We start from the raw sequence: 14,872 nt of genomic DNA, 5'->3' as shown, positions 1-14,872 counted from the left end.
AAAATCAATGAATAATCGTGATAAATAATCGTGATATCAATATGGATTAAAATAATAGTGATTATAATTTTGTGATGTATATAATCGTGCAACCCTAACTAGAGCTGTCCCGAATAACTTCGAAGCTTCGGTGAGAAATATTCAAAGGTATTCGAAGCTTTGGGGCAGTGCCACCGCCGCCGCCCTACTGTACACACACGCACATCTACACATAACAAACAGTGATATTTGTCTGAGAATAATTAATAATGAATATAAATAATGTGGGATTATTCCTTATTTCATGGGCTATTTGTGGATTTATACTTTATTATTACATACTTACAACAAAAACATACAAAAAGCATTTGAATACTGATTTGGAGCTCGATTACCATGGCAATGGTCAAAGCCTTGAAGCAGTCATGTCCGCCCAACACCACTCTGTCAAATAACTGATTTTAAAGTACTGCTAAACCATTAAATACAGTTGTGATATGCTGTAATATATCAACCAAGAAGACTTCTGAGATCCAGCCAGCACTGGTCTGCTGATTGTTCCCAGAAATAAATAGAAGCACAGACAAACATCTCGACCTTTCACAGACTTGTGATAAAATAAAACCTTCTCCTATAGATATAACAAACCGTTCACTGGAGCATTTGACTTGAATGGAAAAAGCTAGATCAGACACGCAAAACCTGCCTCATAAAAAAATACAGCTGGGGAGATGCACTTTACTATCTCACATTCTCTTCTATAGATTTATAAGTCTTAATAGCTTCTGAGTGGCTGTAAATCCTATTTCAAGTCATCTATAGGTCCTCTCATAAAGGATGGCACTTCTGCGGCTACTTGTGAGAGAAGGATTCAACATGCATCAACTAAGAGACACCTGTCACATTTCTTACATGCATATTGTGGTTTGTGAGCTGTGCTGTATGTGCATGTCATGAGCAGCATGCCTCATCGTCTGCACATGAATAATGACACCGTGTGGTCACTGAGGGGAAAGCAAAAACAACTGTGCAGCAAGGAGACATATTGTCAGACAACACCTCTAAAGATGAGAGAAAACAGCTCCTCGCAATCCACAGTCAATCTTTTAGAAAAACGCCACCCTGTGCACTGTGACTGCCGAGCACTCTCCCACATACCTCATGTAGGTGAAGTGCAGGATGACAACTCTGCAGAATAGACGCGAATCTAGCCGAATGCATTGCACAGACTGCTGCAAGGGAGGATCCTGGATTTGCACACTGCTGAGACGAATAGTTCTGTCATCAAGTCTAAAAATGAGCAGGAACAAAAATTCAACGTCTGACACTTGGTTCGTTAAAAAAATATTTCCAATCTTTTCTATTCCATTCAAGCAAATGAAAATATCAGCTTCTAGATAGAAACTTTAGGGTACAATTTTGATGGTAATGACATTTGCGTCTTAAAGTCTGTGAGTGCACAGACCGTTAATCTTTAATATTGAAATATCAGCGAAATGAATTACATTACAAGCACAGCTACAGTATGTATTAACCTCCAGGACATATCCATGTGAAGACAAAATAAAAATACAAACTTTAAATTTAAAAAATGTACAGAAATTACAGAAAATCATTTGAGTTAAAAACCAATATCTGAAAATGGATTTAACAAGTCAGGATCCGAAGAACAAAATGCACTTGGTTTGGAAGTTGGTATTGACACATTTATACACACCTGATGCCATCATCATTATATACATGACATTTCAATGATACTGCAGAAAACTGGGGAGAGGTTTGACTTGGTGGTCATTCCTTATGAAACAGAAATAAAGACGATGGGTGTTAGTTGTTCTCTGCTTTGTTGAGCTCTCATCTTAGACAAACTGTCTCCTTACACAAACATAATTGTCATGATCTCCTACGACAGGACATCCAAAACAACAAGCAAACAATTTACAGTTGAAGAGGGGAAACCACAGAGCCCACATGAGAGCTAAGGCTGGATATGTGCTGGTTAAATCCTTTTTTCTTACCAACTCACAATGCATCATGGCTGACATCATTTAAAAAAATCATCAGATGTTAGTTTCAGCCACAATTTTCTTTTTTATTTTACAGCAGTGCCACGAGTGTTCAGTGATGGCTTCAAGTCCAAAAAAGTCCAAAATATGTGCTTTTTTGCATAGTCTCAATGCAGTTTGTGTTTCCTTTTCTTGTGTTTTTTGTCCTTCTTCTTGCTGGAACATTTAACACAGAACCACTGCTGGTCCTCCGGAGGGGCTGTAAGCATCCCAACACAAGGCCTGAGCAGACGAGAGAAGAGGAGGGGGTCAAGTTAGTGACAAGATGCAGAGGATATTTCTACATTTCTAGTGTAACACCACATGTATAGCCCCGTTTCCACCAGGACGTTCCTGGTCATTTTAGTTCCGGGACTAATTTTCAAGGAACGAAAACGTTCCTTCAGCCCACTGTTGTCTGCTTTTCCATAGCGGTCTAAAGACCTACAAAGATTAGGCATATTAGTCCGCTGACGTGTGAAAAAGTAACAGGACATCATACTTGCCAACCCTCCCGATTTTCCCGGGAGACTCACGTTTTTCATTGCCCTCTCCCGGTTCCCTCCTGGGGTCACACTTCTCCCGTATTTCTCCCGATTTATGACAAATGCTCACACCTATTTGTCCTTTTCATTATCTCAACCTGTGCATGAGCCATATGTTTCCACCCGGACAACAGTACAGCTACACCTAATGTTTTTTCCTGGCAAAAGAGAGCTGCTCGCGACACAACATTGAGCTGCGCTCGCCGCTGGGTCACAGCGTGCAGCGCCCAGAGTTGGGCTTTGCTCGACGCAGAGAAAAGCCACCATGGTGTGGCACAAGCCATTGAAAATAACTTGTTTCAGAGCGCAGTGGTCCTGTTGTCGCCGTTGTGTCTGAAAGGGCCTTCAGTGAGTGAGAGAAGGAGAGGGAAATGGAGAGAACTAAGAGAAAGAAATACTCTAGCAGGGGCAAAAAATTAATGAATGAATGACAACTGATGAATATTAGTTTATGCCAGAGGGGCAAATTATTCAGTTTTCTTTCCTGAGAATTAAAAGTAAAATTAAAAGTAGGTCTACTTAACATAACAATGCTGTTACAGTGTACTTATTATTTTGCTATTTTCATTCTTTAAACGTCAACAGAATGCAGGAAACAAAGTCTCTGAAACTCAAATTTTGGGTTTTGAAATCCTCCTTATTTTTGTGGTCTCAAGGTTGGCAAGTATGCATGACATGGGATGAGGGCTGCTGGTGGTCGCAGCGGTAAACACACTCTGCAGCCTTCAGTTCAGTGTGCCCGCCTGTTTCATCTAATATACACGTTGAAAAAAGATTTTGTCTCATTGCAACGACATTTACTGCTGCATAGTATTTACTGCTGCATGCTGGATGTAATGAATGAAATGCAGAGGAGGAAAATGAAACATAAGAGTGTCTGTCTCCACAGTAAATCATCTGTTGAGTGTTAGATGATTATTTATTTGTGCTTTAGAACGTAACCGCCGTGAAACAGAAAATAACTTCTTCTTTTTTTTCATCCACAGCACCGCCACGTTGTCTCTCTCTCTTTTCTACCGCTCAAGATATGCCAAGTTAACTAAATGATTACTGTCAAATAAGCATTATGCTTGTTCTTAAATGGGAAAAAAAATGAAGCACCAACTGTCAATCAATGTCTGAAGCGCCTGTCAAGTTGCCTGGCCATGGAAAAGCTGACGTACGCTACCAAAGGCCACCTACAGATATTCCCAAAAATATAGGGACGCTTCATACAGTACTTGTAAACCAACCTATTCATCTTGGAAGTAGGTGAAGTTGTGCCAGAAAACCCCACTCTGCTTTTTCTTTTTTCTTACCAACTGTTTGCCAACGTTTCACTGGCCAGTGAGCTATACATTTTTAACATTTTTCAAAACAAAGGACAAAAATGTCTTCATCTGCGTTTCTGTTGTTTTCACCGCTGTACTGAAAACCCACCTAACCAGGAACTTTGTGTACCATTACAACTCACAAAAACAGATCAGTGAATTAAAGAATTGATAGTAGCAATTCAAACTTAACTGTCAATGTCAACTATGCAAAACTATAATCTTATATAAAAACACGCCATGCTGCAAAGGGAGTCTTTAGGCTAGAAAATAAAAACGAAATAAGTGTCTTACCAATGATACCAATCATCACAGTCATCACATCCTATCATGGGACTGCCATCATCAGCTTTGTTGCATCCAGGACAAATCCAGATCTGGTTTCCCCATTCGTCTCGGATCTAAGGTAATTACATAGGACAAAAAACATGAGCACCACACTGCTCTATGACAAAATAGCCATTACATAAACAACACAGATAAGTCAAAAAGAACATGAATAACCATATAGTTTGTTTTATCTTAGGTGTCATTAATTTACTGTTCACCTAGACTAGAATATCTCTAAAAGATTAAACATACTTTAAAAATACTGTTATCATATGCACATATGCATTTATCAATAAACAAAGTGTACTAGCACTCACCACGTAGGTGCTGACGGTCTCAGTCACTACGCTGCGGACCGGTGTTTTGAAGGATGCGGCGAAAGAGGTGGGGGCAGGACAGAGCAACGACGAAGGGGCAGGAGCTGGTGGGAGTGGAGAGGGAGGTGGCGGCAGAGTGGGTATGACTGGGAGGAGGACTGGGGCTGGCGGTGGCGTCCGAGGGCGATTCCCAGGTCCAGACTTGGCAGCTGGGGTCTTGGGTGTCGGCGTCTTGGGCTCTGAATTTGGAACCACCTTGCTGATAACACTGGTGATGGACAGAGACAAATACTAGTTAATACAGATAGGAGACTTTACTATCTCTATGTAAGCTATAAAATATCAAGAATAGAAATAAATGTCATATCACATTGTAATAACGCCCTTGCTTTTACATCTTAGTGTTTTATTTTTTTAATTTCTATTATTTATGTATTAATTCATTTCAAGTTTTGCTTTGTATAACTCTTTTTTAATATTTTTTTTTGTAATTCTCTTGTTATTGATCTTTAGAGATACAAAACTGCATAAACAAAATTTACACCACATGAACATTAAGACTTTTCAAGCATGAAAATTATAATAATAATTAAAATAATTAAAATACAAAAATAAATAAAATAATAATAATAATAAGAAAAATAAATGAATACAAAATTGGATAATATACAGTAAACGTCATGGACCAATGGGAAGTTATGATTCTCTTTTTTTATATTGTAATGTATATTATTGTTCTTCAGTATAGTGTATTGTTTTCAACTATCTAATATACTCAGGTTTCCCTTGAAAATGAGATCTCAATCTCAGCGGGACTTATCTGATTAAACACATCTTACATATTTGATTTTTTTCTATATTAATAGCAACATCATACCTGCGTTTTGATTTATATATGTATACTAACACAATACTTTTTTTTTTTCTTCAAATAATGAGTAATATAAACATGCCTTTTCCCACAAAACCCATTTCTCACGTAACAAAAGAAGCCAAATGTTTTCAAATATTAATTACAACAACTTTGTCAACAATTAAATAGTCTATAATTTGTAACATTTTGATTCAAATCAGGAACTATCTTATCAAAAAAAAGAAAATAAGACTATCTGAACAGGAATTTGATGAAGTTTTATGAAGTTTTCAATACTGCTATAATAATAATAATAATAATACATAAATTAATATATACATATATATATAATATAACAGAAGTTCAGCTACAGATGTGTCTGTATGATAATACTGCTGCAGTAACAAACATATTTAAGTTTTTTAAATAAAGACAGATAAAGAAAACCTCTCGTAACGTGCAAAGGTGACGGGAGAAATATTACCAGAACTATCACTAGAAACTTACATTTTGTCCTGGCCTGCTCCCACCTTGAGCGTCAGTCTGGGGATGACTGGAGACAGTAGAGCTGCTGGAGTGTCTACTTTCACCTGAGGAAACAGGAAGGACAAGGTAAATATCAGTGACACTCTAACACAGACACATCCTGACATACCAAACAGGAAGACTTACCTTCTCCAATCGGATTCTCTCCTTTTCTTTCTCTTTCTCCTTTTCTCGTTTTTCCTTTTCTCTCTCCTTTTCTTTCCTCTTCTCCTCTTTCTCCCTCTCCTTCTCTTTGGCCTTCTCCCGCTCCTTATCCTTCTCCTTGTCTTTCTTTTTCTTCTTCTCCTTCTTGTCTTTCTTCTTGTCCTTCTCCTTGCTCTTTATGTCCTTGTCCTGGAGGATCGGGGCCAAAGGAGGCAGCATGGAGGGGATGCGCAGGCAGGCGGAGGGACTGAACAGTGCGGGGAGTTCACCCAGAGCAAAGGGGGCAAACGCAGACTTATTCTGCCTGTCCTCCTTGCTCCTGTCTTTACCCTTGTCTTTCTTATCTTTGTCCTTTTTACTTTTTTCTTTATCTTTCTTTTTGTCTTTGTGTTTCTCCTTCTCCTTCTTAGGGACATCTACATCTCTGGTTTTTATCTTGATGGAGCCCTCAGGCAGTGTGAAGTCTCGCTGAAGGAAATGCTCGTCGTCCCTCACTCCAAACTCCTTCCAGGACATTTTGCCATCCTTGTCCTTGTTTTTATCCCTGTTCTTATCCTTGTTCTTCTCTTTCAGCTTGCCCTTATCCTTTTCCCGCTCTTTGTCTTTCGGCTTGTCTTTCTCCTTCTTCTTCATTTTCGTTTTGAGCTCCTTCTTCAGCTTTTTCTTGACATCTACTGTTGCAATCTTGATCTTCTCCTCAAACACCTTGAGTAAAGGCTCAGGAGTGGGTGGTGAGGCTGATCCTGATGAGATGTAGCCTCCTTGGTGTGGCGGGGGAGCGGACGGACCCCCCTGGTTGACCTTTCGGATTACCTCATTGATTGAATCATCCATAGTCCAGTTTCCTGGGCCTGCTTGTGCCTGTAGGTGAAGCGGTGTCGACGTGTCTTTTACCGAGATCCCGATCGAGAGTTTAGGTGTAGACGGCTCCATGATGGTCAGCCTCCTGGGACTGGAGAACCCATTGCTATCCGAATCAGAACCCGAGGAGAAAGCAAACGGATCAGGCTCCCGCTCGGCACACGCTCTGGCAATCACAGAATCAATGGAGTCATCGATGGCTGCATTATCGGGTTCTAGTTTCTTGAAGGGGTCCTCGGCTAACTCCCTGTCCTCTATGTTTTGACGCATATGGATGTTCTCTTTGCCCATCCTCTCACTCAGCGCACACAGCGGTAGCTTATGCACAACATCTGTCTTGCTCTGGGGTTGGGATGTTTTGGCTGAAACCATCTTTGGACTCTTGGGGCTTTTAGGACTCTTCGTCCTCCCTGGGGATTTCTTCTTTTCCTTAGACGGTTTTGGAGAATGGATGGGACTACCGCTCACCGGAACAGTTACGACCCCTTTAGGGGACTTAGTCCGTTGTCTGCCAGGCGATGACACCTTAGACTTTCTTCCTGGAGTGGTGAGGCCCTTTTGATCCGAGTGTTTTGGGGTTACCGGCTGGGGTCTGAAGGAAGGCGGGACTCCAGAAGGTGTTTCAGGTGACAGGGGGTCGAGGCTATCATTTGAAGGCAGCATGCCCGGGGGAACGCGTTGAGGGTTGAGAGATGTGAGGGGCTCCCTGGGCTCAACCCCCCATTCTGGGCTGAGTCCAGTGTACATGCGTGGTCTCTTGGAGGTAGGCATCATGCCCATAGCTGCGTCAGGACTGTCCAGGTGCCTCTTCAGCGGGTGATTCTCGTCGTTGACCGTCTCGTCGTCATCCATTTCCTCATCATCCTCTTCCAGCGGCACCTGCATAGCTTCGGCGGAGGTGCCCATGTCAGCAAGGGCCTCCTCCTCCTCCTCCTCTTCTACAGAGCAAAAGGACAAATAAAATGAGTTGAGTACTGTTTTCAATGAATCTCCAAGGATGTTTTAACACATATACAGGTTATTATCATAGCCCATCCAAACTCATTTGCCCCGACCCACATATATAGTTTCATATACTCAGTTGCCAGTTTATTAGGTAAGCCTAGCTAAAACAGCAGTCTAAGGCCTTGTCTACACGTACTACAGTAGGGGTGTAAGAAAATATCGATACACGAGTATCGCGATATTATGTTTTGCGATACGGTATCGATTCTCCAAAACGATGTATTGATTTTTAATTAACCTCTCATAGATCCGACGACCCGCTGTCGGGCACGGCCGCTATTCACTGGTACTGGTATCGACTACTAGATTTCTGGTACCGTGACATCCCTAATAACCATCATGAATATAGAATAACTTGCAGATTTAGCTAGATGTATCCAATACTAGCATGTGAGTGTATATTTGTATTATGTATATTCTATAAACTGTGGATTAGTTGAAAACATTTTGCCTACCAGTGGAAAACACTGAATACACACACACACGAGAGATATGTGCATATAGATATTGTATGTACTGACCTTCTTGTAAGGAGACGAGGGGTGGCATGTGATCTGGAATGTAATCCTTCCTCTCCTCTGCATCTCGGGCTCCGGGCTGGGGAAACTGCAGCACGTTGTTTTTGCTGACAGGAAACAGCGGCGTTTGTTGGGCGAAGGCCACGGGCTCCAGGTTGTGGACGTAGTCCTCCAGTTCACTCAGACTCACCCCCAGCAGTCTGAAGGCCTGGCTGACATCATCCAGGACTGGATCTGTTCTTCCATCTGTGAAAATGCAGCATCACAACATAGCCCTTTAAACCTCAGAGATCTATAAATTATGGCACCGTATGGCACACACATGGTTCATATCTGATTCTGTTGGAACCGGTTACACACTGCTGGGCTCAATCTGAAACACTTTAAACATTTCTACTTTTCTAATCATATAGTCTGGGCTTGACTTTTTTCAGTGATTTTGTTAGTAAGAGTAAAGTACATGAATATATTGACCAAACACAACACACAAGACCAGTAGCTTCTACACACATTGTACAAATCTGTTCGTACATCCATGCATTTCCAAAGGCTGCAAATAAAAGTAAATATAATATAGTACATAAACACAGCAAAAACATTTGTGGAGCCTAAAAATAAAGCATGAATTACATATTGACCTCACACAAAGTGCACACACTCCACATACCTCCTACTCCTACTAAACTATACTGATAATAAGCTGGGACTAGTGATTGTGCTGCACATACAAGAAGGAGGTGCCCTGATTGATGTTGACATTTAACTTGAAGCTATACTCAGCAGGTACCACATTAATAGAGTCAATCTTTGATAACTTAGATAACTAATGCATGTGACTGATCACAGCTGGAAGGCATCACAGCCACAATAACAACAACCCAAGGGAAGCTAGGGAGCCATGTAGCTACAAGCCCTTTTAAACATCAGCACACACACTCCCACATGCCTCCTACTCCTACTAAACTATACTGATAATAGCCTGGGACAAAAGTGTGTTACTACATACTACTTTCATAGACTAAGCTCCTGGAGTTAACCTGCACTATACTCATTTTTAACAGTCTCTTCTGTACTTTTTAATAGTCCTGTATCACAGCTGGTACTCTGCACTATGTTCAGTTTTAACAGTGTTCTTCATCTCCTTGTATTTATATATCTGGTATATGTTTTGTACTTTGCACTACTAACTTTTTTTACTGCCTTTTTACTAACATGTTTTGCACTATGGAACTATGATGCTGGAAACTTGAATTTCCCTCAGGATCAATAAAGTTACTATCTATCTATCTATCTATCTATCTATCTATCTATCTATCTATCTATCTAGTGATTGTGCTGCAGATACAAGAAGGAGGTGCCCTGATTGATGTTGACATTTAACTTGAAGCTAGAAGTAATACAAACAAGTAAGAGTACTTAGATATCTAATACATGTGACTGATCACAGCTGGAAGGCATCACAGCCACAATAACAACAATCCACTGAAGCTAGTAGCCATGTAGCTACTGTACTTGCCATTTAACTCCTACTATACTCCTGCTCCTACTAAACTATACTGATAATAGCTGATGGGACAAACGTTTGACTCCATACTAGTGATTGTGCTGCACATACAAGGAGGTGTCCTGATAGATGTTGACATTTAACTTGAAGCTAATACTCAACAAGTCCCCACATTGATAGAGTCAATCTGTTTACAAGTTACTTAGATAACTAATGCATTTGACTGATCACAGCTGGAACACACACATGCCTCCTACTCCTACTAAACTATACTGATAATAGCCTGGGACTAAAGTGTGTTACTACATACTACTTTCATAGACTAAGCTCCTGGAGTTACCCTGCACTATACTCACTTTTAACAGTCTCTTCTGCACTATATTCACTTTTTAATAGTCATGTATCACAGCTGTTACTCTGCACTATATTCAGTTTTAACAGTTTTCTTCATTTCTTTGTATTTTTTTGTACTTTGTACTACTAACTTTTTGACTAACATGTTTTGCACTATGGAGCTGTGATGCTGGAAACTTGAATTTCCCTCTGGATCAATAAAGTTACTATCTATCTATCTATCTATCCATCTACTCCTACTAAACTATACTGATAATAGCTGATGGGACAAAAGTGTGACTCCATACTAGTGACTGTGCTGCACATACAGGGAGGAGGTGCCCTGATGTTGACATTTAACTTGAAGCTAGAAGTATTACTGAAGTAAGAGTACTTAGATAACTAATGCATGTGACTGATCACAGCTGGAAGGAAACAGACACAATAACAACAACCCCCTGAAGCTAGGTAGCCATGTAGCTACTGTACTTTCTGACACATCAACCTTTGCTAGGGGGCGCCAGCTGCAGGACCCGGTCAACAACAACGTGATCGACCACTGCACGGGTTCACTGGGTTAAATAAAGTACTAGTACTACTAAAGTCAGCACTTACAGAGCTCCGAGTAGCGGTGGCAGACCCGGGCCAGCTGCTGGATGTATCTGTGCAGCACATCGGACAGCTGATCGCAGGCGGTGAGTTGAACCGCGTCCCAGCCCAGAGCCTGGCAGATCTGCGCCACCGACACACGCAGCAGCGAGCGGGCATAGCTCTCACACATCTCGCTGGACTCTCTGGTGGTTTCAGGGTATTAGTCCCCGCTCAGTTCCTCTTCATGAACATGATGCCGGTCTTCATGTTTCACGGAAACCCCTCAGCTCGGGGGGCTGGAGAATAACCCGCTACGGGAGGTGAATGTTGGACATCTACTTCAGTAAAGAGATATTGGCGCTTTCGCCAGAGACGCCATCTTGAGTTCCATCGATAGACCCAGCCCAGAATGGTACATCGCGCATGCGCACAGATCAACGTCTGCCTCCAACGGCTCTGCGGTGCTCGAGCGGGTCATCAACGGCTGAAAGATGCGCAGCGACTTCCGGTTGACAAAATGAAGTTAACACATGTGGTTCATATATATATATATATATATATATAACACCTATATATATATATATGTAACACCTATATATATAACTATATACAACACCTACATATATAACACCTATATATAACACCTATATATATATAACTATATATAACACATATATATATATAACACCTATATATACAGTATATAACACCTATATATATAACTCCTATATATATAACTCCTATATATAACTATATATAACACCTATATATATATAAAACACCTATATATAACTCCTATATATAAATAACTCCTATATATATAACATCTATATATAACTATATATAACACCTATATATATAACACCTATATATATATAATTATATATAACACCTATATATATAACACCTATATATAACTATATATAACACCTATATATATAAAACTATATATAACACCTATATATATTTAACACCTATATATAACTCCTATATATATATAACACCTATATATAACTCCTATATATATATAACTCCTATATATAACACCTATATATATAACACCTATATATAACTATATATAACACCTATATATATATATAACACCTATATATAACTCCTATATATATAACTCCTATATATATAACACCTATATATATAACACCTCTATATATAACACCTATATATATAACACCGTCAATGGTTTCTGATTCAGCCTGACTTAGTTTATCGATACGGTGGTATCAATAAGTAGAGACAGTTTAGCTCAGCTTCTAGGATGAATGTTGTGCAGGCCAGTAATCTTAACATTAACATATGATTTATTTTTATAACATCTTTGATTAAAAAACGGCAAAGAAGAGAGTGGTCGTGTCTAGAAGGGAGCCCGCAAATTGCAAAATCTCATCTGAGAGCTGCAAAAACAAACTCTCGCGAGACTCGCTGCCCGACGACCTGCTCTACGACATCCATGGGTTAATCGGGTTAATCTGGTTTCTCGGCAATGGAGGGCCACGAGAGTCACGTAAATAGTAATAAAGCATTTAAAGGTCCCATATTATAAAAAAGTAAGATTTTCATGTTTTTTTATTATTAAGCAGGCTTAAGTCCTAAATACTGTGAAAGTATCAAAACACTCAATCCACAGGGAAATACACACAGCCTGTATTCAGAAACTCTGCATTTGAAACAAGCTGTCCGGATTTCTGCCCATTCGTGATTTCACGAATATACAATATTTAGACCCTTGACACAATTTTTAAACGTAAACTTGGCCGTGGTTGGAGTACGCAGGGGAGACCGTAGCTTTGGTCTCCAGGACTGGAGTCTCTGCTGTACTCTGCTCCTCTGCTCCTCTGCTTGCCTTCACTCAGCTCACTCCACCTCACGTGCATGCGCACACACTACACACTGCAGAAGACTTCGTAGCTCTGAGAATATCTAGTGAATGTACAGTGGACGTTTGTGCAGAAATAAATGCTGCAGCTCCTCCAGACCAACAGAGGATTCCTGTGTCTTGTGAAGTGACGGGGCTCCGCAGAGAGAAACGTTATCGTCTCTGAACGGGTGCCGGTGTCTCCCCTGTTCCCTCCGAACGCGGTGCTTATATTTTATGTATGTATCTAAGTATATATTCTGTAAAACGTTCCTCAAAAATGTTTTGTTGGGGTAACAATCCGCAAAGCCTTGCACACCATCTGTTCCCCTATTTCCATTAATTCCAGCTCCTAACTTAAATTTACATTTTATAAATACTTATATTACTGTTTCACAAGGCACAACTGACAAGACACAACTCATGTGAACTATTTATAATTTGATTTCAATGACATCCCAAATCTTACAGATCTTGGGATAAGTTGTGCTGTCAGTCTTTTTAAACTATTTTATTTGGTTGCAATTTTAGGATAAATAATAATCATCACTGTTATGTTTTATTTTATCCATTTTATGTATTCATTTTGAAGAAATGCATATTTGTTTTTATATTCCGTTATGGTAGCCTATATCTATTATTTTATCACTTTTACATTATCCTTCTGATCATATCTGCCAATCAGATGATATAATTAATTATAAGTCTGACCTTTAATGTTTTGCAACGTCTGTGCTCAAAGTGCTGCCGCTGTCTTGTCCAGGACACTCCTGTCGAAGAGATTTTTATTCTCAGTGAGGCCCTCTCCTGGTTAAAGTTCTTACTTCTAATTTTCCATGCGTGTGTCACTACCTACACATTTATTTTTTTCGGTTGAGTAAAGACAGTTTTTGTGCTCATTTGAGTCTATTCCCTATACAGCAAGACGGAGGCCACTTCATCCAATCATTGTAAACATTGTCGTGGGCATTATTTCTGTATGGGTGGTCTGTGAGTGGGAACACTTTGGGCGTTTTCACATATAGTCCTTTTTAAACCAACCAAACTCAGTCCTCTTAAAGTGGACGAACAGAAAGTATTACATATAAACAGTCACTGAAATGCAAATGAAATTCACTATACACAGCCTATTTAAAAAAACTCATTGTGCAGCTGCACCACCATCCTTCTCACTCAGAAATATTAACATATAATCTACAATATTATGTTCCATCAGTGCGACCAATGACATCAGGAGTGATAGAGATCATTATTCACTGATCCTACGGGTCTAAGCTTCATACTGATTTTTAGTATATACACTGAGATTACACATTATGTTTAATAAACATTTTAGTGGAACTGCTCTAATTGACAGCTGTCTCAGTCAGTGTTTTAAAAATGAACGTCGCAAAAGAAGGACAAGCAGAGGTTTGATTCTGAGCTGAGGGGGACTTGATGTTGCGATAGATTTGAATGTGACGGCAAAAACCTCTGTTCAAAGAAATGACTGAAAGCACATAAAAGCTGTAACTTTAGATAGTCAGGAGTAACAAACTTATATTGTAATAATATATAAAGCGTCTTGAGATAACTTCTGTTATGATTTGACGCTATATAAAAAGAAATTGAATTGAATTGAATTAATATCTTTAAATTCTGACATGAACCTCCGCTAATTAATGCGCTTCAATACGGACTGAATGAATGAGAAAAAATGCCATGGTTCCGTATTGTTTTTCAGATCGTCACAGTGTACAAGCCGTACAAGCGCATGTGATCAGTCTACGGCAATTCTAGATGGCTAAAATACAATGGCAAAAGGCAAAGCCAACCTGGAGCGCTTTGTGTTCACAAGGCAAAGATTAAGCGAACCGCAACGCGTACTTGAATCGGCTAACATGGATCGAACTCAGACCTCCTCGGGAGGTGGTCCGAGTTCGGTTCGTTTCAGAGGGGTCTGAGTCAGCTTTGGGAGTGTTAACATATGCGCAAAAAATGCTGACTCATCACTCTAAGTTCGTTTGGAAGGCTGAAAGGGACCAAGTGTGAAAACATCCATAGTGTAGTGTGAGTAGTCAGGCGCCAAGTGTAGATTCGTAAGCTTGGATAATTTTTTCTGTAAAGCAAAACAATTAA

General features: G+C 39.9%; 1 protein-coding gene across 2 annotated transcripts; it reads right to left on the bottom strand.

Moving 5' to 3' along the window:
• Positions 1 to 291: 291 nt before the first annotated feature.
• Positions 292 to 11,297, bottom strand: taf3 (TAF3 RNA polymerase II, TATA box binding protein (TBP)-associated facto). 2 transcript variants are annotated; one of them, XM_074632409.1, is made up of 7 exons: positions 10,906 to 11,297; positions 8,457 to 8,699; positions 6,052 to 7,868; positions 5,887 to 5,969; positions 4,527 to 4,794; positions 4,174 to 4,280; positions 292 to 2,267 (listed from the first exon to the last, which is right to left on the bottom strand). In XM_074632409.1, exons 1-7 carry the CDS (start codon positions 11,069 to 11,071, stop codon positions 2,153 to 2,155), a joined length of 2,799 nt encoding a protein of 932 aa, XP_074488510.1. In that variant the 5' UTR covers positions 11,072 to 11,297; the 3' UTR covers positions 292 to 2,152. The 2 variants fall into 2 exon arrangements, with proteins under 2 accessions (XP_074488510.1, XP_074488511.1); XM_074632410.1 differs by having other exon boundaries at positions 6,052 to 7,865; positions 10,906 to 11,282.
• Positions 11,298 to 14,872: the final 3,575 nt, after the last annotated feature.

This window comes from Sebastes fasciatus, chromosome 4 (assembly GCF_043250625.1).
Source record: "Sebastes fasciatus isolate fSebFas1 chromosome 4, fSebFas1.pri, whole genome shotgun sequence".
In the NCBI taxonomy this organism is placed as follows: domain Eukaryota; kingdom Metazoa; phylum Chordata; class Actinopteri; order Perciformes; family Sebastidae; genus Sebastes; species Sebastes fasciatus.
The sequence above is the reverse complement of the archived record's forward strand: the minus strand, read 5'-3'. Positions and strand labels throughout refer to the sequence as shown.